General features: G+C 36.6%; 1 protein-coding gene across 3 annotated transcripts; it reads right to left on the reverse strand.

Moving 5' to 3' along the window:
* Positions 1–420: 420 nt before the first annotated feature.
* pik3ca (phosphatidylinositol-4,5-bisphosphate 3-kinase, catalytic subunit alpha) lies at positions 421–23,251 on the reverse strand. Of its 3 annotated transcripts, XM_051911998.1 has the most exons (22): positions 23,183–23,251; positions 22,002–22,273; positions 21,036–21,136; positions 18,168–18,589; positions 17,209–17,418; positions 15,490–15,740; positions 14,793–15,038; positions 14,492–14,577; positions 13,488–13,593; positions 11,907–12,059; positions 11,447–11,581; positions 10,299–10,423; positions 9,963–10,209; positions 9,765–9,868; positions 9,475–9,646; positions 8,950–9,056; positions 8,247–8,368; positions 8,074–8,152; positions 7,654–7,824; positions 7,445–7,562; positions 7,213–7,367; positions 421–4,966 (listed from the first exon to the last, which is right to left on the reverse strand). In XM_051911998.1, exons 4-22 carry the CDS (start codon positions 18,517–18,519, stop codon positions 4,696–4,698), a joined length of 3,210 nt encoding a protein of 1,069 aa, XP_051767958.1. In that variant the 5' UTR covers positions 18,520–18,589; positions 21,036–21,136; positions 22,002–22,273; positions 23,183–23,251; the 3' UTR covers positions 421–4,695. The 3 variants fall into 3 exon arrangements, with proteins under 3 accessions (XP_051767958.1, XP_051767957.1, XP_051767960.1); XM_051911997.1 differs by lacking the exon at positions 23,183–23,251 and having other exon boundaries at positions 22,002–22,387; XM_051912000.1 differs by lacking the exons at positions 21,036–21,136; positions 23,183–23,251 and having other exon boundaries at positions 22,002–22,387.
* Positions 23,252–23,372: the final 121 nt, after the last annotated feature.

The raw sequence follows: 23,372 nt of genomic DNA on the forward strand, positions 1-23,372 counted from the left end.
ATTATATATTATTGCTATAATTTAACAAAGATTTTTCATTGTTATTAAAACAAAACCATTATCAAATCCTGAGACCACACTGGAAAATCAAGGTTTTAATGTCTAATTTAAACATGGAAAAGTTTTCAAATTATTTTTAAATATATTCTATGTAACTTTTTAAAATGTTTTAAAATATTGTTTAAAAGGTTTGTTTAATAAGTATTTGTAGGTCACTAATGAAATAAGTCATATGTGTGACAATGACTGTTGACTCACTGTCACCATCAGGTTTTTCACAAGCATTTGTCACATGATCTACACAAAGTTGGTCACAAAATGTTCTAGTCAAGCTACTGTTACTCTGAGAGTGTAAACTGTGAATGTTAATGCCATTCAGATACACAAACATATACATATGAAGTAAAACAGTAAGGAAAATTCTTGAAATACGTTTATTTGTACATAGTCACATAACACTCAAAATATTGAAGACAGACTGGATACAAAGCTACTTTTGAACTGAGGTGCACAATGAAACTGAATAGAAATGAAGATGAGGCTTTGTAACTGATGGCAGTTTATAGATGGTTTCTACTGAGTGCAGTCGTAGGCCAAAAATCCCTTACATCTACAAATAATCAAAAATACCAGGGCAAATTTTTCAGCTTTTATCTTTTTTCCATTTTTTTTCTTTTTTTTTTTTTAATCCCATGCAAGGAAGGAAGGAGGTAAAGAAAGTATTTGGCCCGCTATATATGATTTCATAATAGTGATAGTAAAGAAAATTATATCTTTATGACATCATAATTCAACACGTAAATAAGTAAAATGCAACAGCAATACCGAAAGAAATGTAACCAAAGCATTCTTTAAAAAAAAAAAAAAAAAAATGCTTTGACCTTCCATTAAATAGAATTCTCGATATCCTCCATCTGACAAACTTCACATAATAGCAAACAAACTTACATTTTATTTTCCTTTGAATTCAAATAGTAATTTTTCCTCTTTTTATTGGTGTAGTAGAGTTTCTAACAGTAAAGAGACTCCAGACCAAACCACTGAAACATTCACAATCGGTATTAAATTGCCTATGCAAGTAAACCTTCAGTGCTATGCAACATTGACGGCTTTGTTGTCGACACACAAAGACGATTCTGAGCGATGATTTTCAAGTACAACAACTGAAACTTATTAAACATTTTGTAACTTAACTCTTTTTTTTTTTTTTTCTCCTTATTTTCATTTGTCATACAAAAGAGTCCAGAATTTCTGCATCTCAATAGTTTGTTAGCAAGTCATTAAAATGAAAAAAAATTTTTAAGTTAGGTAAATTAGAAAGCAACTGATCACATTAGACATTTGTAAATGGGCTTTTTAGCGGGTCCGGCCCAAGAAGATCTGTAACCTGTACAGACAAAAACACACATAGTGAATAGAACCATGCAATAAATGGCTTTAAGAGAGCTAACATAAGGCTGCTTACCATAACTAAGCTTTAATGTAGCTGATCTCAGTTTCAGGCAGTAAATGAGCAGGTAGGGTTAAAAACACATGCAGGAGACTAAAGTGCCCCAATCGGGACCGAAGGCAAAGAGAGAAAGAACAAAGAACGAAAGAATACAAAGTGCAAGAACCACCTGCATACATCAGTCTGACGCCAAGTGTACATCTGTTCATTTGTTTACTGCATATAATAGTTACAACAACGTTTACAAAAAAATGTATAGCAAATGAATGCATAAGTGTGGAATACTACAATAGTAAGTACTCAGGACACCCTTTTAAACTTAAAAACAGTAGAAAAACGAACTGTCATTATAATTTGCATTGTTAAATGTTGCCCAGTATTTAAGCTGAATTTCAGCTTCGCAAAGAACCTCATCAGACTGTGGAAACGTGCACGTGTCACTTCCTTCAGTTGTTCCTACATCGAGCGATCAGATCTTCATCTGATCGTTTATATCTCAGGTGGTTATGAAAGTACTTTCATTGACTTTCCTTTTGAGGAAAATACATCATACATAAAACAGTGTGAGAGGAAAATAGTACTCAGGGGTTTCCTGCCTAGTAGCCATTTATCCATTTAAATAGCACGATTACACCTCATTTGTAATTGTACATTTTCACAGCTTTAAAGTAATGCAGAAACACAACAGGGGCTTGAATGAACTGACAAGAGCCGAGGAGGGAAAGAAAGCGAAAATGCGAATCTTAAAAGAACAGTCCACCCTAAAAAGAAAACTCATTTACTTGCACTCACGTCCTTCCAAAACTTTAAGACACAAAATATATTGTCAAAAATATCTGTTTTTCTTTGTCTACATAATAAAAGTCAATGAGGTCCAATGTTTGGACATTCTTCAAAAGATCTTCTTTTGTGTTCCTTGGAAAGAAAGTCATACAGGTTTGGAACGACATGAGGGTGAGTCATTTTTTTTGGGATGTGCTAACCCTTTAAACATGTTTGAATACGACCTGTTCTGGAATATCTCACATTTCGATACGTAGCTTAGAGGTTTGAGACGCCAAAGTGAAAGTGTTGTTGTGATCCAGAAAGCTGGTAAATCAACAGGAGAAGGGAGCAGCTCAAATGTAACACTGCCATTACGGCCCCAAGCAAGGCACTTAACCTGACTCAAGAGGCGCTCAGTTAATTAACCAAAGATAACTGCCTTTTTTCCCCTCTTCTCTAGTTTGCTCAGCCCTGTAATGTCACATCAGATAAATCCTGCACCATGAAACATTCACTGTACATTGTCTGCAGTAATGAAAAAGAAAACAATGAGGGGGAACAGAGTGCGTATATATACACATATATATGCATGTATGTATATAAATGTATTTGTAGTTATAATGCACTGTACTGTAGTGTCATCGGTAAACAATATATTACCAGCGTCATCCACTTGAAACATCTAAAAGCCATTTTACCATCTAAAAAAACATCCATTTCGTCCATAGAATCTTTCAATATGATGTGTAACTAACTACATAGCACCATCTTTCTTAATGCTTCTTGCACAAACTACAACCTGTTTCTGTAAAAAAAAAATTAATAAATAAAGTGTCAGGCTAACAGAAAAGGTCTTGCCAGCTTTAGTGTAGTGGAATAAAGTACCCAGAGATACGGCGAAAAGCTGTTTTGTTCCTTCGTAGCTGCTTAGCGTCAAAGCACCAACAAGCGTTTGCTTTCCTGTGGCATGCAAGGGCACATGGAGGAGATGAATATCCATTCATACTAAGTGAGTGTATTAAGGCTTCATATCTGCACGCTGCCAGGGCATCTAGTAGGACAAACGTTACTCTGCGCTGCTCAATCGCACAGAACAGCCAAGAAAAAACACAGAGAGCCGATAACCTGGATTCCTGTGATGTTTCGCACACTGGAACTGGAAAAACATCATTGATCTGTGAGTAAAAATGAAAATATATGTCCTGATCGGTAACCGATATATATCAGCAAGACTGATTAGTTTGCTAATATTTGGCCATTTTAAAAACATCAGTATTGACCGACAGCCTTGTTGAGGGAAATTAACTCAATATTCGGAGTAAATGTTGTGTAAAGTAAGGGAAATAATTAATCTGCATTGATTTGCTAACATATCACCGTCAGTACTGGCCATCGAAAAAACCCACATCGTAGTCCTAAAAATGAATACTTCCTTCCATGGAGGATCTGAACTGTTATTTGTAGTGCGTTACATGCATATTGAGAACACAAACCATGTTTTTACCAATGTCTCTAAAAAGTCTGTATAAGGACTCATGTAGTGCTACTGTGAGGCCAAAATGTGAGTTTGTAATAAAAATGAAATAAAAATATTCACGTCCAGTGCATAATAAGGTATTCAGGCTATCATTTTAGCTCGCTGTGCATATAAGGAAGAAAGGAGAACAAAACCTTATCATCCATCTATAGTAAAGGCCAGTGCGGCCAACTGAACTCAAAGGACAAGAGCGCAATTCGGAAATCAGCACCATCAGATTCGTACTGCTACTCCTCGGCTGTCTTTCGGGAGGGGTTAGTGTTGGTTTAGAGAGGAAAGGCCAGGTAGCAGACCAGAAAGTTTCATACCCTGTTTTTTTAGAGTGTTCTCAGAGGTTCCGTGCATATTAGAAGGCATTTGTAGTTTTAAACAGGAAGACATGAACATCCCCACAAAAGCTCCTGAAGAGTGCAGAACGTGATTTTTCCCGAAGGTTTGTTTTCTGTAGAAAAAAAAAAATTAAAAAAATAAAAAATAATATATATATATATATATATATATATATATATATATATTTTTTTTATATATATATATATATATATATATATATATATATATATATATATACTAATAATAATAATAATAATAATAAGTAGTATTGACTCTCCAGGAAAAGAGCAGCACAAGGGGGAAGAGGAAAAAAAAAAACAAAAAAAAACATTGGGACAAAACTACAGCTATAATGTAAAACCACTCTGGACAATGGTGGGCAAGAGACGCCTCGTTTGGGGGAAAAAAAAAAAAAAAATGAAAAAAATAAAATAAACAAGAAGAGGACAAAAAAAACTCTGTCCTTCCAGGTTGTTTTAGTGCTCTGAAGGTCATTTGTACATGAGGTTTGGGTGCCATGTTTCTCCATGGCATAAAGCAGGCAGTGCGTCCGACAAAAAGGGTCTCGTTTCTGCCTGTTATCGGGCCCCAAGTTCTGCCTGTGGGCATCGGCTCAGTTTTGGGCATGGTGTCGGATGGTGTGGAAGATCCAGTCCATCTTGGTGGTCCATCCACCATGGTGAGCGTCATTCATCTGCTTCATGAAATAGTCCAGGGCCTCCTGCTCGGTTTTGTCCAGCGCCAGGGTCTTGCGGATGTAAGCGATGTCATCAAAGGACTGCAGCTCTGGCATGCCTGAGCCCAGCATCATGGAGAAGAGGTTTATGAAAAGGTTGGCATGCTGTCTGATGGCCAAGTAAGCCTTGTAACACATCTCCTGGAACCTGCAGGGGGAGACAGTGAGACATTCAGCTTCTCTGCAGCATCTATGGAGAGTCCCAAAAACTAGTAATGGGTTAAATGCCTGAAATAAGGTCTGAGCAGAAAACTCATCAACTAACTAGTCCACTTATATAGCCTCGTGTTTATACTCATGCACTTGCGAACCATTCTAACTCAAACTTTTCAACTTGCAGATTTTAAATGAAGATGGAAAGAGTTGACGGAAGCTGAATTGTGGTGACATTGAAGTCATGCGTCTGTGGTATAGTTTGTTTATAGCCAAACTTCAGCTTCTTCTGCCGACTGTGCTTAGGGTTCAAAATTCATTAAAGTTGTATTAATTTGTGAAAATTATCTTGATGAACAAAACATGCAAGTCAAATTTTTGTTGGTCACAGAGCTTATTTTCTGCAATAATCCAAAAGCCAATGGAAAAATGCTATTTGCTTGTTGTCGAGGGAATCAGCTTGATGCTAACTTCTGAGTTGGCCTGTAAGGCCCAAAGTATACTTCAAGGGTCAGTGTACAGTGCGCGTGATGTGAATTTCGTCACCAGAAGAGTATGTGCATACTGTATGCGCAGGTCGCACATGCGCATTTATTTTGCAGTAATTAGTTTATCCACAAGAGGGCTTTTCACACTGCGCTTAACCCTGGGTTATCGTCACTCTAAACACCACTTTTAACCTCGGGTAGAGGAGCGTTTCACACTTGTATTTTAGATGCGGTGTTAGCACCACTTTTTACCTGGGGTTATGAAACCCTGCTCTGGAGCAGGGTTAGCACCACTTTTGCGGTGTTAACTCCGCATTGCGGTGCCAAACTTGTACAGTGTGAAACAATGCGGTGTTAGAATGTTACAACTAGATGCTTAGCTTTATCCCGGGGTTTAGGAATGTGCAGTTTGAAACGGCATCTTATGAATACCAAGGATTAACTGTTAACCCCGGGCATAGTATGAGCAGTGTGAAACGTGAATAAAGATAACCCAGGATTTTGTTTACCAGGGGTTTAGAATAACCCAGGGTTAAGTTTGAAAAGCCCTAAGGTGGCAACTGTGCCCAGGGGGTGTTGATTTACAAGGTAGTCTAAGAAAAACTGCATAAACAGATCAAAAGTGTGGTGAGAAATCGAGTCCCCCAGGAATCGAGTGATCCCATTGGTTCAACGGACTTTTAAAGGGATGTATTTTTAGCACCTGATTATAATTCCTGCAAAATCACATTATGATTTATATTGTTTAAAATGCATTATAATGACCATTAATGTCTTTTAAATGACATGGTTCATATACTAGTATATAACTGAAGTTATAGGTTGTGAAATAAAGCATTCCTCTTTCTTACTGTTTTTTAGTTTGCTTATGTACTGCATAGCATACATCTACCTGATTAGCCTGCTAGCTTAGCTTATATTATATTAGGTATGTTTTTTGCTTCCAATTTCTGTTTCCAATTTGTTTTATTATGCAATACATAGGCATTAATTTTATATTTCAAGCATGTTGTATGTATAATTAGTATAGACATCACGATTAACTTTTAAATAGGCATTACTGCCTGGGTCCTAAAGGAGACCTGATTCCTGGGGGGGGATTCAATTTCTCAATTTGTGGCAAGAGATTGCTTAAAACTATGCATGCGTCGAACCCCTTGTGTATGCGTGCAAGTCAAATGAAGTATACTTTGCAAGGCTGTGTATACCCGGGCCTTCTACCCGGGCACTCTATAGATAAAGCTAATACAATAAAGACAAAAAAAAAAAATCTATGCAAATTTGTGCTTTTTACAAAAAACAGTGTTTGGATGAAACATTTTTGAATGTGTACTCAAAGTCTGTCCTTCCACAAGAGACCATTTCCTCACTGGTTTAGTTTTCCTTAAGCAAGTGCAGACATCGATGTCTACTCCTCTGAGACACACTGATAGAGAGCAAATCCAGCTTTTTTGAAGCCTCCTTTGAGTCACGACTGAAGCAGAGATTTGTTAGAAAGCGGAAGTCTGGAGGAGAAGCAGGAAACTTGGCAGCCAGCTGGCTGTCAGAGTATTGTTGGAAAAGGAAAGGCTGCTGGGATGGAGGCCCGAGAGGCCCATTTTGAAAGACTCTATTGTTCGGCTCAATCTCTAATTGTTTCGGATAGTTAGCTGTCTGCCAATTACTATGTTAATGTTGAAACAACAAAGGATTTGTTTTGGTTAAGCTCACACTGGAAAACAATTAGCAATGCTTTCAACGTGAACATACGCACCTCTCAAACTCTCTGGTTTTAGTGCACTCTTGGGTTCCTCCTTTGCTGATCACAATTAGGAAGTCTTGAGTTAAGACGAACGGAACTCGTTCTCGCTTGTAGCCAAACTTCTTCTTCTTGTGGTCCAAAAAGTGACCAAAATCTATATGAAACAGCTGCAGGAACATAAGTAGAAGGTCAATATGAGAATACTGACTACGACTGAATGTTTCAGTGGCATTAAAGTTCACACCTGCCCGTCATCCTTCACCATGATGTTACTGTTGTGTCTGTCACCAATGCCCAGAATAAAAGTAGCCACACAATAGCCAGCGCAGGATCGTGTAAACAAGTCGATGGCCATGTCATACCTATAAATACAGATGATTTTGTTACTAGATCTTTGAACTGCCCACTGAAAAACATCTAATTTTGATTTTAAAATTAAAATTTGTTACTCACATCTCGCCCTTGTTTTTGTCCTTTAGCCACTGATGCAGCGTTGAACTGTTAAACTGCAGCGCCCCCTTCAGACCTCCTTTACACTGAATCTGCATGATGGTGTGAGAACTTCTCACCACCTCTATGAGACCCACGCAATCTCCAATAGACAAGCAGCCATAAGGGAGCATTCTATGATACGAAAAAAATAAGAGAAATAATATTTTTTGAAGTAAATTATACTTAAACTCACTCAAGGCTCAAGAATTATGGACAACTTAACATCAGTACCTGATTAACTACTAGTTATTTGGCAGATGCTTTTAACTAGTGTGACTTACAGTGCACTTATGAAGTCAAGGAAACAATGATGATGGCTCATGCATTACCCTTTTGGGGTTTAAACCTACAACAAGATCTTTAACCACTGCACCCACATACCTCAGATCCAGCCCCTGATTCTGCCAAATGTTCTCCATTATCCTGATGATCTGAAGTGTCAACATGTCTTGCCTCAAATCTAAAGAAAAGGTAGAAAAACTTGTCACTTTTGTTTCTTACCATAAAAAATAAGGGCATTCATACTAAAATAGTAGTATTAAAGATGATCTGACCATCCCCGTTCTTGAAGATGATCTCATTGTTTTGGAACAGAAGTTCGGACATGATGTCAGGATTTTCCCAGTTCAGCCAGAGCGGCCTCTTGGCAGAGGACATGATTCTGCAGTCTTCAAGTCTGCCATGCAAACAGAAAAACAAGTGACAAATCAAACATGCACTAGTGTTCAAAGTTTAACATCAAGACTGCATTTATTTGATCAAAAATACAGTAAAAACAGTAATATTGTGAAATATTATTAAAATTTATTATAACTCTTTCTATTTTAATACATGTTAAAATGTAATTTATTCCTGTGATGGCAAAGCTGAATTTTCAGCAGCCATTACTTCAATAGATGTTGAAAACAGATGTTACAATATTTTTGTGGAAACCACAAAACATTTTTAGGGGAATTCTTTTATGAATAGAAGGTAAAAAAAAAAAAACTGCATTTATTTCAAAATGAAATATTTTGTAACATTATGACTGTCACGTTTGATCAATTTAATGTGTTCTTGCTGAATTAAAAGCACTGATTTCTGAAAAACTGTAAGTGACCACACACTATTGAGTGGTGGTTTAAGTGGGAAACACATTAGCCCACATTAGCTCATGCTAGTGCACAATTGTGTCCTTTTACGTCTGCCTTCTGTGTCGTCCCTGCTAAGTGATAATACATTCTCTCAGCTGTAAATACGGCACAGTGTGGTACTCACCGTAGGTTACCCAGCTGGTGGGCAGGGTTGAGTGGAGAGGTGAAATTTTGGAGGGCATCCATGTAGTCCGGTCGCCTCATCTGCTCCACCAGGAACTTCATTTGCACCTAAAAAAACCAAAATAAATACAAAATATTCCTTTTTCGTACTGCCTGAAAAACCACCTCATGTGAGCGTAAAAACTTTGTGATACATGGGAGTTTTTAAATAATTAAATAATTCTGAGTATCACATTTGGGCCCCCATAATGAGGAGCTTCTCACATCATCAAACGTAATTTGAACTTAATTGACCAATAAACTTTAAGTTTAACTTCTTTACGTTAACAACATTGAGTGGGACGTTTTGGTAATTCAAGGTAATGCCTGAAAGCTATTGAGGATCACCTCACAGAGTTGATGGCGTATCCTCCGTAAATCTAATCTAACAGCTAAGGTTTCACTTGCAGTGTACGTAAAGACTCTCCTAATATAACCTCACATGCCTACTTTTAGGTGGGGTGAGAAGGTCAAAGGCTGAGTTTACCTTCTGAGTTTCATCCTTCTTCTCCTGTTTGAGAATGTCTGTGAGGTTGATGAGCTTCTCCATGGCTTCCACCTGTCTGCTCAGGTGCTTCAGGTACATGCCACATGCCCGACAGTACGACTCCAGCAGCAGACCAAACCGCTGACTCACGGTTTTATTGTGCATCTCTGACCTGCAACACCACAAGATATTATTGCAATTTAACTAGAACTTCAAAAACGTCACCATGATATTTAAGTCAGTGTGTGTAAAACCCTGACAGAAAGCAGAACAAAGAGGAAATCACTTACTTCAAATGCCAAAAGAAGAAGTGCCCAATCCTCTGGTTGGTAAGAGCTTTTTTCAGCAGAAATCGTACCAGTGGGTTATCAAGATACTGCTCATACTTCAGAACCTTAAACAAATGAAAAGTAAAAAATTAAAAAAAATTAACAAGTAAACATGAAAGGGCATTTATAATTAATAATAACCGAATATATCAGTCTTACCTGAACCAACTGAATGAGGTACTGTGAGAGTTTGTCATCAGTCAGATACTTCTCAAGGCATCGAACTGCGAAGTCTCGGATCATTGGATCAGGATAGTTACAGTCAAGCAACTCCATGGCTTGTTCCGGCTTTATTGCGGGCCAATCTTTAAGAAGGCAATACATCTGTGCAACTTCATCTCTGGAATTCCACTTCACCGCCAGCAGAATCTTGGGCAGGATTTCTGGTATATTTACACAATACTGCCTACAGAAGAAAACGCAAACACAGTTCTACATAAACGTTTCTGCCGACAGACACTAAAATGACTAGAGCTAATGGGGGCGTTAGACTACCTGTGCCTCCATAAGAAGTCTTTTTCCTGCTCAGTGATCTCAGAAAGCGGGTCCCTGTTGCCCAGCTGACGAAGTTGCTCTATATCTGCCTCCGTCATGGCGTGGTCTCGTGCCAGTCTGCTGCTCTGTAAATCGCAAGAAAATATTATTATTTAATAATCTGATTAATAAACATCAATCTTTTAGTCCATTTTTGCTGACTTTATTTTATATACACTACCGCTCAAGAGTTTGGGGTAAGTAAGACTTTTTTGGAAAGCAATGAATACTTTTATTCAGCAAAAAAACAATGAATTGATCAAAAGTGACAGTAAAACATTTATAATGTTACATAAAAATATACATGTTTCATATAAATACTGTTCTTTCTATTCATCAAAGAATCCTGAAAAAAAATGTATCATGGTTTCCACAAAAATATTAAGCAACAACACTGATAATAAGAAATGATTCTTGAGCACTAAACCAGCATATTAAAACGATTTCTGAAGGATCATGTGACACTGAAAACTGGAGTAATGATGAAATCACATGTATTTAAAATGTAAATTCCTGTGATGCAAATGTACCAATCACAGAAAATTACATTTTATCACACATTAAAATGGAATATTTTACAATATTATTGTTTTTGCTATATTTTTGATCAAATAAATGCAGACTTGGTGAGCTTAAGAGATTACTTTCAAAAATATTATAACTCTCAACCTGGTAGTATACTTTTAGTTTGAATAAGCTTCAATCACAGTTTAGAAAGTTTGAGAGCAATAATCTTTACAAGACAGACCTAAAATGACCTCTGCCATTGTTAAACAATGATGTTTGCTTCTGTAGAAGTCACACACACTTGATTTTTTCAACAAGAAAAACCTTGATAAAGTTCAAAGCCTTGATGAACCAGAGATGTTTTGAGGAAGAGAATGGGCATCCGGGACCCATGCTACTAAAAAAGTGTTACTACATCTATTACAAAATCAAATGAATGAACACTGTACTTTTTAATAATTGGAAACAATGACACTCGTGAGGTGACTACACAGAATGACAAGAGATGTTTCTCATGCTCCTCTGGCTTGTAAAGGGTATTAATAGCAGCAGTAAGTGTGTCACTATAATTAATTAAGTAGGATGTGTGTCTGTAAGCTCACCTGTCCAGACTGGCAGTAATTGTATCCCATCTCCCTGGATATTATCCAGTTAGCGTGATCCTCAATCGTGGCCATGTCAGGAAACTTAACGGGTGAGCTGAAATAGTCAAACTCCAACTCTAGACATGGGGTTTCCTAGAGCAAAAAAAAACAAAAAAAAACAACAAAGGCAAAAAACATTAACAAACCAAATAACTAAATAACACTTCACTAGGAACTTACACACTTTCAGCATCTATGCAGTTACAAATTTGTATTTTGTATTAAGTGTCAATACACATAAATTTTCTTGTAATAAAACAAAAAAACAAAACAAATGCATAATAAATAAACAGCTTTAGAACATATGCTCTTGATTAACCATGTCAACCTCTGATTAGACAACACAGAGCAATCGTATTAAACCTTATTAAAGCATAAAACGGCTCAGTGCTGAAAGAGGTTATGCAGGAGGAGAAACCTTGTTAGGGTTGGAGCCCGTGACCCCAATGGGGTTGAGAAGGTCTTCTAGGCCGTGTGGTACTGGCCACAGATTCAGTGCCATCTTTCCTGAGACCAGTGTGTGTGTGTAGTCGAACAGGTTGACGTTTCCCCAGGCCAGTGGACAATGCTCCTGTAGCAGATCATTTAACGGTTCATTTCAAAGACTTTTGAAGCAATCACCACTAAAACACTGTAAATAACCTGAACAGTGTTCTCACAAGGGTGAGGTAAGTTTTAATACAATGTTAATTTAGTATTTTTGTTTATTTTTAATGTATTTATATAATAATAATAATAATAATAATAATGAGTCGGCATTTTCAGTATTCCCGTTACTTCATAACATTAAGGTTGAACCACTGTAGTCATATGAGGGGCTTTCGCACCGAATAGTTCTAGGAACTCAGTTATAGGAACTAGCCACTAGGATAGTTCCCCGACAACTAATTTCTGCCCCAGGCCATGTTCCTGGTTGCATTCGCACCGACAATAGGAACTATGAAGCGGCCGACATTGGCGTCTTTAAGCACGGCATTGACAAACGCTAAAAAACGGTGAATGGGGGATGCCGTGATCGGAGCTGTGTTTGTTGTGTGTTGTGGGTTTCGTGATAACGGAGATGGAATGTAAATGCATAATTTACGCGACTGAAAGAGCAAAAGTAGGGCTAAGAGATATAATCTCCTATGACATCTTTCAGTATTGCACATCATCGAGGCTGAGAAAAGAACACAACCCTGCAGGAAAAAAAAGGTAAATGCCGTTATCACTGTCTTCCATGTTCGTGAAATAAATATGTTTACACGTTTTTTTAAAAATGCCAGGTGCCAGTGTTTGACCAATCAGTGTACACTTACGTCACTGATAGTTCCTATAATGCTGGTTTAGACCCTACTCTGAAGTAGGAGCTTTTTTAGTTTCCCCAAAAGGAGTTCCTAGAACTAAAATCGTTTCTAGTTCCTGCAGTGCGAACACGGCAAAATCTGGGTACTTTTGCCAATAGTTCTAGGAACTGTTCTAGGTTCCTTTGGTGTGAAAGCCCCTATGGACTATTTTAACGATGTCTTTACTACCTTTCTGGGACTTGAAAGGTGCAAAGACATTGCTGCCTATGTATGGTTCAGAAACAATTGGATTTCATATCTATTTGTGTTCCGAAGAAAAATGAAGGTCTTACGGGTTTTGGAACGACATGAGGGTGAGTAATTAATGACAGAAATTTCTCTTTTTTTTTTTTTTTCCTTCATTTAATTATTTGTGGGGGGATCTATTCTATTTAGCTTTAATTTATTTTTAGTTCAGTATGTTTTAGTAATTTTTGTACTTCAACTTAAACAAAAATGACAAATGTTGCCTAACTAGCTAAAATAAAAAAGTTTAAGTTCTTGTAAGTATATGTTTTCATCTAATATTTATATTTTATTTTATTTTATTTCAGCTTTATTTCAATTGACGAAAACTATTTAAATAATTTGTAATAGTTTTAGTTTACAATAACAACACTGTTATAACTATGTAATATGCACTACAAAAAAAACAAAACAAAAAAACAAGTCACCTCCTTTGCCCCCTTCCTTCCTTTCACAGAGCAGATGGAGAGACAGAGACGAGCCGCCCGGGGGATGTCAGGAATGTACATGTCATAAGTCAGCCACTCGTTCCACCTGGAGACAGAGAGAATCAGCACACAATAAATCTTTAAGATGTTTTCATTTGCATTTCAAATGTCTTACTGAAGTGAATCAATTTACAGTGCTACCCATTGACAGCATTGCCCTAGTGCTTGAGTTGGGTGGGTGGTGCAATGCCACTCACAAACTCTGTGGTGAACTTTGTATAAATGAGGGGGATATTTTGAAATTAGAGTTTCTTTAGAAAGAGACAGGATGGGCTTTTTATGTCACAGTTATTAACAAGAAAAATTACACATTTACATTTACACAATTAATTGCACTAGATGAAATGCCTTTTCTCCTTTGACATTTAAAGTCCACACATCACATCTGCATACTTTGGTTCTTACTACATTACAGATAAGTATGAAAGTCCGTTTCTGCCACGGAATTAAAAAAAAGCGACTTTTCATTTCACAACTCACAACTTTATTTCTCACAATTCTGAGTTTATATCTTGAGATTGAGTAACCATCTTGCAATTCTCTTTTTTCTCAGAATTGCAAATTTATAGGTGATTTTGTGCATTAACATTAATATAAAATGGAAAGTACCAAAAACAATTAAATCAACCATATATATATGAATTTCGTAACACACATAGACACTTTCGTCCATGAAATTAGGCTCCTGTTAAAACAGATATAAACTCAGAATTCAGAGAAAAAAGTCAGAATTGCAAAATGTTAACTCAAAATCGTGAGATATAAACTCGTAATTGTGAGATACAAAGCCAAAATTGCAAGATAAAAAGTAACAATTACCTTTTCATTTTATTTCGTGGCAGAAATGGGTTTTCATTGTATTTTTGTAGATATATTCACTCACAATCACTCAGTAATGAATCAGTTAAAGTATCAGTATCAGGGGACCAGTGTTTGTACAGTACCTTGGATTTGAACATGGGACACGCTGTGTGTTGACATTATCACACAACTGTTCTCCACCATGGTAGATCCCTGTCCGCACATAAATCTGAAACAAAAGGTAACAGCCTATCAGAAAACAGCCTCTTAGATCAAGAAAATGGCAGTGTAGAAAGGTCATGCAATTTTAAATACAAACACACAAACAGCTTACTGTTCTTTCACAAACAATGTAAAACTTCTGCTTTCTCTCTAAACACATCCCACATTTTGTACAATTAAACTGACATTCAGAATCCACAAAGACAGATTTCAGCTAAGCACCTTGTCAATGTCCCGAATATTCACATTAACGTATGTGGCGCAGAGGACACGTATCCTTAGAGTGCTGTTAATGGTCCAGAGGGATTTGGTGGAGGCCTCTCCGTTCATGTAAGGCGTGGCAGTGGAGATGCGACGGGCGTAGGAGGGCATGGTGAAGTTGTCCATAGGCAGCTGAGAGTAAAGACTGTCCTTGGACATAAGCATGAGGTTTGGCAACCGACCCAGCATAATGCAACTCCGTACATACTGAGAGAAAGAGAGAAATGGAGTGAGACTTCATACATAAAGCCACATAATCAGCACATCTCATGAGCCGTTAAGTCATCCAAAATGTGCAGAGCTATTTTTAGTGTCCTAAACACTAATTCTGGCAGGACTTTTTGTGGGATGATATAAAACTTCAAATGCAGCAGGATACAGAGACTACTCATTTGCTTTCTGTGTACTGACTGGTTTCGGGAAAATGAAAGCCTGGAACACATGATCAATGCCATAAACTTGAAAAATCTGACTAGAAATTTCAGATCAATGCCCAGTATAAAAGCACAAATCTTGTACAGAAAAAAACAAAGCAGCATGTGAACTAAAAACATTACATAAGGACTGCATTCATACACAGAATAAAAGATAACCGGTTATTCAAGAACATATGTATGAATTGTGAATTGTTTGTGTGATACCTAATGGGCTTAGATACCTTGTACTGACTGATGGGGTACTTTTCCAAAAGATACTCGTCACAGCCGCAGACTTTCAGGATGTATTTGCCCTGATATTCCTGCACGCACATCTTTAGCTGCTCAGCTGACAGCAGCATGCTCCTGGTTTTCTTCCTGATGGCTTCGGCGATCACCTGCTCAGGTACGCAGTCGTGATTGATTTTAAGCGTGTACTTTTGCTTGTCATTGTTGGGAGAGACGATCACCCAGATAACTACAATGATTTGACCTAGCACACAAAGAAAAAGATCAGAGCGTTAACAGAAACAGCACTATTAAATTGATTCCTTCAGGCATCAAGCATGTGAGAACAAACAATTAATCCCACATGGCAACTGTGTGTTAAACAAAAAGACTGGATGTAGCCGAATGAAGCTGTCAGGGAATGAATGTAATGGTTGTTGTGCATTTATTCCTCCAGGCTATAAGGAAACAGAGAGCAAAAGCATAAAAACAAACATCATATGCTTCATGACTACTACTATTACAACACAGGCCCATTCACATAAGAAAGAAAACAGCATTGCTGCAAATACAAAAATTCCAGGAATTAATTAATACTATGAAGATTACTACTGGCTTCAGGCTATAAAGACATAAAGAAACATTCCATGCTGTTTTTCAGCCTCTGATTAATGTGCCGCATCTGTGGTATGCTGTCGATTACCACAGCCAATAATGTTGACTGGAACGTCAGTGTGTATTAGCAAAACACAATGAAAGCGTAGCAGGCAGCTGGGCCGCACCATTAATAAATGTTTAAAACATGCAAATATCACATAGTTTAGAAAGTATGTGTTAAATAATGTGCTTGCATAAGACTAGTGTGGTCAAAAAAAAGAGCTGGACGGTATAACTAAAATAAATTCTTTATATAAAATAAATCATAATTTAAATAAAATATAAAAATCATCATTTTCAGTCATTTTAAGTAAACTAACTTAAGTTACTATTTGAATTTTTTACCCTCAGCATTTCCTCTAAAATTATTGAAAATAATATTTAATGATTTTTAACCATTAAACGGTTCAAAATAACTCAAGTTTAAATTAGGTGTTAAATTAAAATGTCTCTGACTTTTGACACTCACATACTTAAGTCATGACTTATGTACAACGTTATCGGCACTAAGAAAATAGAGAATTTTGTATATGTTTCATATTCTATATGATTATTCATGTGTCAACTCATGTTAGGACCACCTAAAAACCTAACCTCAGTTCATATCTGCCAAGTATAACAGGAAGGGATTGGGACATAGAACCAAAAAGTAGTGTTCTTCAGTTCTGCAAACTCTGCCCACAGAAATTACACTAGTAACGCATAAGCAGAAGTTCCTAGAAAAGTAGTCTAATTTCGAAAGGACTACTATAGAACAACATAGCTCAAGAAAGTCTTTCTCGGGAACTTAGAGAGGTCACATCTATAAATGCTTTTAAATCTGATGTTAAAAACTACTTCTTGTCTTTAGTCTTTGAGAAGGTAGGTTAGTATCTGTTGTTTTAGTAGGATATGTGTTGTTTTAGGCTGTGTCTTGTTTTTATGAAGTGTCTCTTGATTGTACAGCACTTGCCTGCAGGTGCAGTTGTAAAGTGCTTTATAAATAAAGTGAATACATGAAGAAAGACTTTATCTCCTGAAGAAAGTCCATAAACATGAAAATAACATAGAATATTCCTGTAAAAGAACAAACCTACCTTTGTCTAATTTGCCATATATATGCTTTGGAAGCTCTGGTGAAGACTCCACATTAGGAGGATAAACGTATAGTGCTCGACTGTGTGACCCACTGGCATCCCGCAGCTCTACTGAGTCTTTGCAGACATTAAGTATATTTCTCCTGAAGTCCTGCACCTCCGGATCCTTCACTAGATCAAACTCACACACTGGCATGCCGATGGCAAAACCTGAAACACATTTAAAAAACAAAAACAAAAAAAAAACAACAAGGTCAGGAGAGAAAAGAAATAAAACTTCTGAATCAAATGCACTACTGTTCAAAAGTTTATTAGGATCAGAAAGATTTATTAAAGTTTTTGAAAGAAGTCTCTTATGCTCAATAAGGCTGCATTTGTTTGATAAAAAAAACACAGTAAAACCCATAATATTTTGAAAATATAAATTATAATATTTTTTATAAATATAATTATATATGAAATTATAAAGTGTTCTATTTTAATATTTTTTAATGGCAAAGTCTTTAGTGTCACATGATCCTTCTGAAATCATTCTAATATGTGGATTTAATGTTCAAGAAACATTATTATTATCAATGTTGAAAACAGTTGTGCTGCTTAATATTTTTTTTGTGTGTGTGGAAACCATGATACTTTTTAGCAGGATTCTTTGATGAATAAAAAGTTAAAGTTTATTTGATAAAAGAATTTTTTTACTGTCACTTTTGTTCAATTTAATGTGTCCTTGCTGAATAAAAGTAGTAATTTTAAAAAATAAATAAATAAATATCTTAGTGATGAACCTTAGTTTGAATTATGGTACTGTATGTTTTTCAGATGTGAATTTTGAATATTCTGTGAACTGGAGACATTCATTTTTGGTTGTTGATGAAATTCTATTCTTGAAGTTGTTTGAAGTCATGCAAATATGCATATAGTAAATAAAGGAAAAATCAGCTCATGTGTGACTGACATCTTACCGATTTCTCTGTTGAGGATTTTTTCCTCTCTGTTTCCTACAGGTTCAATGACCTTTAGGAAGGGCTGGAATAGCCGAAGGTCGCAAAGTCTTCTCGTCTCATCGTAGAACTCCTCACGCTCTGCCTCTTGCGTTACGCTGACGAAAATATAGGAGGTCTCCTCCTGCAGCAGATGGTGGAGGGGATACTTCCTTGCCTCCTTAAACAGTTCATGTTTGATTGTGATGAGGGTAGCCTCCCGGAGGCACTCTAGTGTCAGGATCATGCCATTGGGCAGTAGACAGTCCACCAGAATCCTGGGGGGCATCAAATGGATGCCCCATAGCTCTCCCGAGGAGGGTCTTGGAGGCATGATTTGTAGTCCTCACAATCTTCAACAGGGAAAAAAAAAAAAAAAAAAAAATCACCAACCTCTTTTTCTCCTGAAAGGGAACATGACAAATAAAGAGGGTTATGGCAACATGTTTGACATCATCCTCTGTTTTCAATAACAATAAGATCAACGGATAAGACAAAATGTTCAGTATTGTAAACTACACCTAGATAAACAAGTCACAATGTCCCAGAACAAGCAAATTAGGTCTTAAGACTCCACGTCAGTAACAAACAGGAACACAGACAACAAACAAGCATAATTACCCTGGATGTAACAACAGTGATGCTTCTCATTAACCTGGTCTGAATTAAAGCATTATATACTGTAGGGCTGTGCGATTAATCGTAGTTGATTTTTCGTTTTCAATTTTGGCTTCCAACGATTATGAAAACAAGATAATCCACATAAAACGGTTATTGTGCCGCTGCCGCATTCCGTCCAGCGCACCACCCTTTCCTTCACAGCGGTGCGCTTTGGTTCCTTCCTATGCCAAATTTAACATCCAAATCAGTGGAATAAGTGAGTGTTGTAAAACACAGTCTTAAGGTTACTAAACTGCAAGATGTGCTGGATAGTAAACAGTATTATTAAAAGCGCATTAATCTGCGAAAGAGATACTGCTCCCTAGGCGGCTTTCTGTGCGCGTACTCTGAAATGGGGCGGAAAGTGCATAAGCAAAGTTTACTGTAGGCTTTGGATATGTGCCTAAACGGTCAAAGAGCCTACACACAAAAATGACGAAATGCCATTTTGCCGAGTATCCTCGTAAACACATTCAGTTATGTCTTAATTGAATGTAAACAGTTGAGTAAGAAAACACATGCGTAACAGTATGTTGGATCCATGCAGCTCTTAAAGTGACAGCAGCCTAATAAACCTGCTGCAGTCTGTCATTAATTTTAATCAAACAACAAAAGACAAAGATAAAATCAATCACTGCTCTTGAATGAATAACTTTTGTAGTTGTAATAAGGATTAGTCTATATTTAATGTATACAGCAGTGTTATTTTACATTTATTAAATTTATGTTCTAGGCTATTTTGTGCACTTTTGTTCTGTTGTATTTATTTGTTGCTTTTGTTTGTAATTCGCTTCTTTGTTTTGTATTGCTGACTCTTCTGTAACTGTTTTGAGGACCTTTTTTACTTACATTAGTTAACCTAATATTAGTTTTTGCTTAAGTATCGATAATTGTGAAATTTCATTATCTAAAATTACACATATCATGAAATAAGACACTGATCTGAGCCGGCGTTCGGACGTAAACACAGAAGCATTGCACTGCATTCACTACGTCAACTGCGTAGCAGACAGAGAAGAGAAAAAATTGTTAAATGAAGTCATTATTTTTGTTTTGTTTTTGCGCACAAAAAGTATTCTCGTCATTTCATAACATTAAGGTTGAACCACTGTAGTCACGTTGACTATTTTAACAATGTTTTTACTACTTCTCTGGACCTTGAATGTGGTAATTTCGTTGCTTTTTATGGGAAATAAAAAACCTCTCGGATTTCATCAAAAAAATCTTCATTTGTGTTCTGAAGATGAACGAAGGTCTTACGGGTTTGGAACGGCATGACATTCTAATGTCATGAAACCATGACATTAGAATGATTTCTGAAGCATCATGTGACACTGAGGACTGGAGTAATGATGCTGAAAATTCAGCTTTGAATCACAGGAATAAATGGAATTTTAAAATATATTAAAATAGTTCAAATAAATTTAAATGTTATAAAACATAGTTATAAATAATTATAAATGTTAAAATAGTTATGTTAAAGTGTAATGATATTTCTCAATATTACTTTTATAAAATAAATGCAGCCTTCGTGAGAATGATACTTTTCAAAACATTAAATCCCAAACTTCTGAGGTGTACCTAAAAGACACACACCCCCTTAACAAACACACTAATAAGAACTAATCCATGAGATCCGATAGTCATTTAATGCATCACTGACATCAGTCTTAATAAAAAAAACATGTTTACAGTAGTTCAGCACAACCCAACATCTGAGTCACTGAGCAATGACAGGAATGTATCACTCTGTGAGACAGGAGAGATATTTCCACTCAACATAGAGCCAAAAACATTTGGCACTTCATACTAAAGTGGATGACTTGTTTTTCCCTGCTAACGTGAGCCAACAAAAAAGAGAGCCGTATACCTCTCCTGGGTGTAAGGCTGCTGAAAGCGATTCACTAATCTGACAAACAGCATCTTTCACCATGTTAAGACACATGTGATGTGTTATTTTAAATTATTGGATTTTAAAACTAGGCCACGTCAGATCTTTTGTCCTGACTATCCTCTTCAGGTTCATTCATGTAAAACACCATGCAAATGTTTAACACAGTGCTTTGCGAATTGTGGTAAGTTGTAACCACTCCACCCTTTCACACTTTTTATTGCTAGCCATCTCTTCTCAGTAAACAAAAAGCAAGCGATGAATCAATATTTGCATAAGCTGGTGGTATTTGAGCTTACCTCAGTCTGATGTTAGGGCCACTTGTAAATGTAAATGTCCGTCATAGTTCAGACCTTTATCTGATCTGTTTGCTTTATAACTTCAGGTCCACTGAATTATACTGTAACAACAGCAAGGAGAACAGACATTCAGTGTCTAGCTGGAAGTGGAACATCTCGCTCAGTTTACCCAAAACAGCTAAACCAATGCCAACAGTACAAACCACAACAAACTTCTACAGCAGTGTTTAGAGTGACAGAGATGGGAAGATAATAAGATTAAGCGGGTTATCATTCTTGCATATGAATAGACTGATCCACAATGACACTTGCTAAAACGAACTGTTTATAGACAATAACTTAATGTTATACCCATGTTTATCAGATTTAACCACAGACTGGTTAAAACAAACAAACCTGAATCATGACAGAGCAGAAACATAAACTAATTTGACTTTAAACCGGCATAATACTACACCGCCAAACAAATGTATCAAATAAACAAGATGAATTTTATAATGAGCACGCATTTAAATACATTAAAAACAAGAAAGACATAATATTAAAGTAAAAGTATATTTTGAGGCTCGTATCTATGACATAATTAGCCAGATAGCCAAGCAGTAATCCCATACAAAACATACTAATTAAGCGGAAATTGACATATATTCTTATTAGAGAGTTGAAATACTCCAAAATTAAAATAATTCTTAGTTAGCGTGTAAATATGTTATTAAAGACTGATTAGCTTTGTCTTAAAAACAAGATATTGATTCCTTTAGCCACCTAGCCGCTAGGCTAATCCGCTACAGCTAACCCGATAACTTTCATATAAAATATGCAGTAATATCCCGCCAACGACGTTTTAACAGTCATCAGTCTAAAACAACACATCAAACTTTAAAAGACCACTAGCGTTGTTAATTGAGCAATAAAGGAATAAACACATATCTCACATTTGTGAGTATAGCTAATATGGGTATGTACCGGAGAGTTGTTGTGAGGTAATCCGCTGTTGGTTTTCAGTCGCTCGTTCAGGGCTATAAATCCAGCGCGGGGCTTTGCTGGGCCTCTATCCGCCTTGCTCTGACACGCACCGCCTCTCCATCATCACAGCAGCGGCGGCGGCGGATCGCGAGCAATGTTTTCACACGAATCATTCATCATCGATATAGAAAGACGAAATACATGTTGTCCAGTATCCAATGGATTGGATGAAAATCGTCAGAAAAGCTGTCACGGTGGAATAAGGGAGGATCCTGTGAATAAATAAGCACCAAAGTGGCCGGATAGGTAAGAGGGAGGGTGACTGCTAAGAGGGAGAGGGACAGAGAGAGAGCGAGGATGACAAACCCAATGAACTCTTTTTTCAATCGATGATCCCACTACAGTATGGGACAGCCATATGTTCAGCAAACACACCCAAAACAAGCGAAATAAAATGTGAATTGTTAATCGTGTCATAATATTTCTTATGCAATATTCACTGCAAATATATGCATTTAAAACTGCAGATATACCACGAAAATGTTTTTTATACAGAGGCACACAGGAATAATAAATGTTGAATGGTAATGGCAATGGAGAAACGTTAGTTTAAAATATTACATTATGAATAAATTCATAATTACGAATAAATTCTCTTCGTCTTTCTCTCTACAGTTTTCTCTATGTACTAATATAGCGCTGAATATATTTGCATAGGTCTGTAATAATATGTCGTTTGATTATTTATTTTATTAATTTAGGCGTAAAAATTCTGGGGGGGAAATATAGCGTACTCAGTATTTTTTTATTATTATAATCGACTCAATTAAAAGTCAGAGTATTTCTAAAACATACTTAAACGAAAGTATAGACGTTTCCACAATTAACTGTTAGAAGTATTTTAAAATTTAATTTTAATTTACTCAATGTCCCCCATTCTTTGTTGATTACTGCAAATTGTTAAATTTATAATATATAGTTTTACGGCATTTGCTACATCTTTAGCTTTGAATAGGCTAAAATTATTTAATGTTTAGTTTCAACGTCTAAATCAAATATTAAGGAGCAAAAAAATGCCTTTTAAATGCAATTAAGTACAATACAAGTATTCGGTTTCAATACTACTCGCGGAAAGTACAAAATACACCTAAATAATATATAATAGTAATGAAGTGCACTACCTCAAGTACTTCACACCCGTTTGTCAGGTCACAGCACAGGATCGCGCATCCTTCTCATTGCTCGTGCTGAATCGTCAATCAGATTCTCGCATCGATAGGAAATGGACTGTACCAACTCAGGTGAGGGAGAGGTTAACATAAATTACACAATATTTCCGCCAATTAGAATTATGTGTATGAATACAAACTT

Source organism: Ctenopharyngodon idella, chromosome 11, assembly GCF_019924925.1.
Source record: "Ctenopharyngodon idella isolate HZGC_01 chromosome 11, HZGC01, whole genome shotgun sequence".
In the NCBI taxonomy this organism is placed as follows: domain Eukaryota; kingdom Metazoa; phylum Chordata; class Actinopteri; order Cypriniformes; family Xenocyprididae; genus Ctenopharyngodon; species Ctenopharyngodon idella.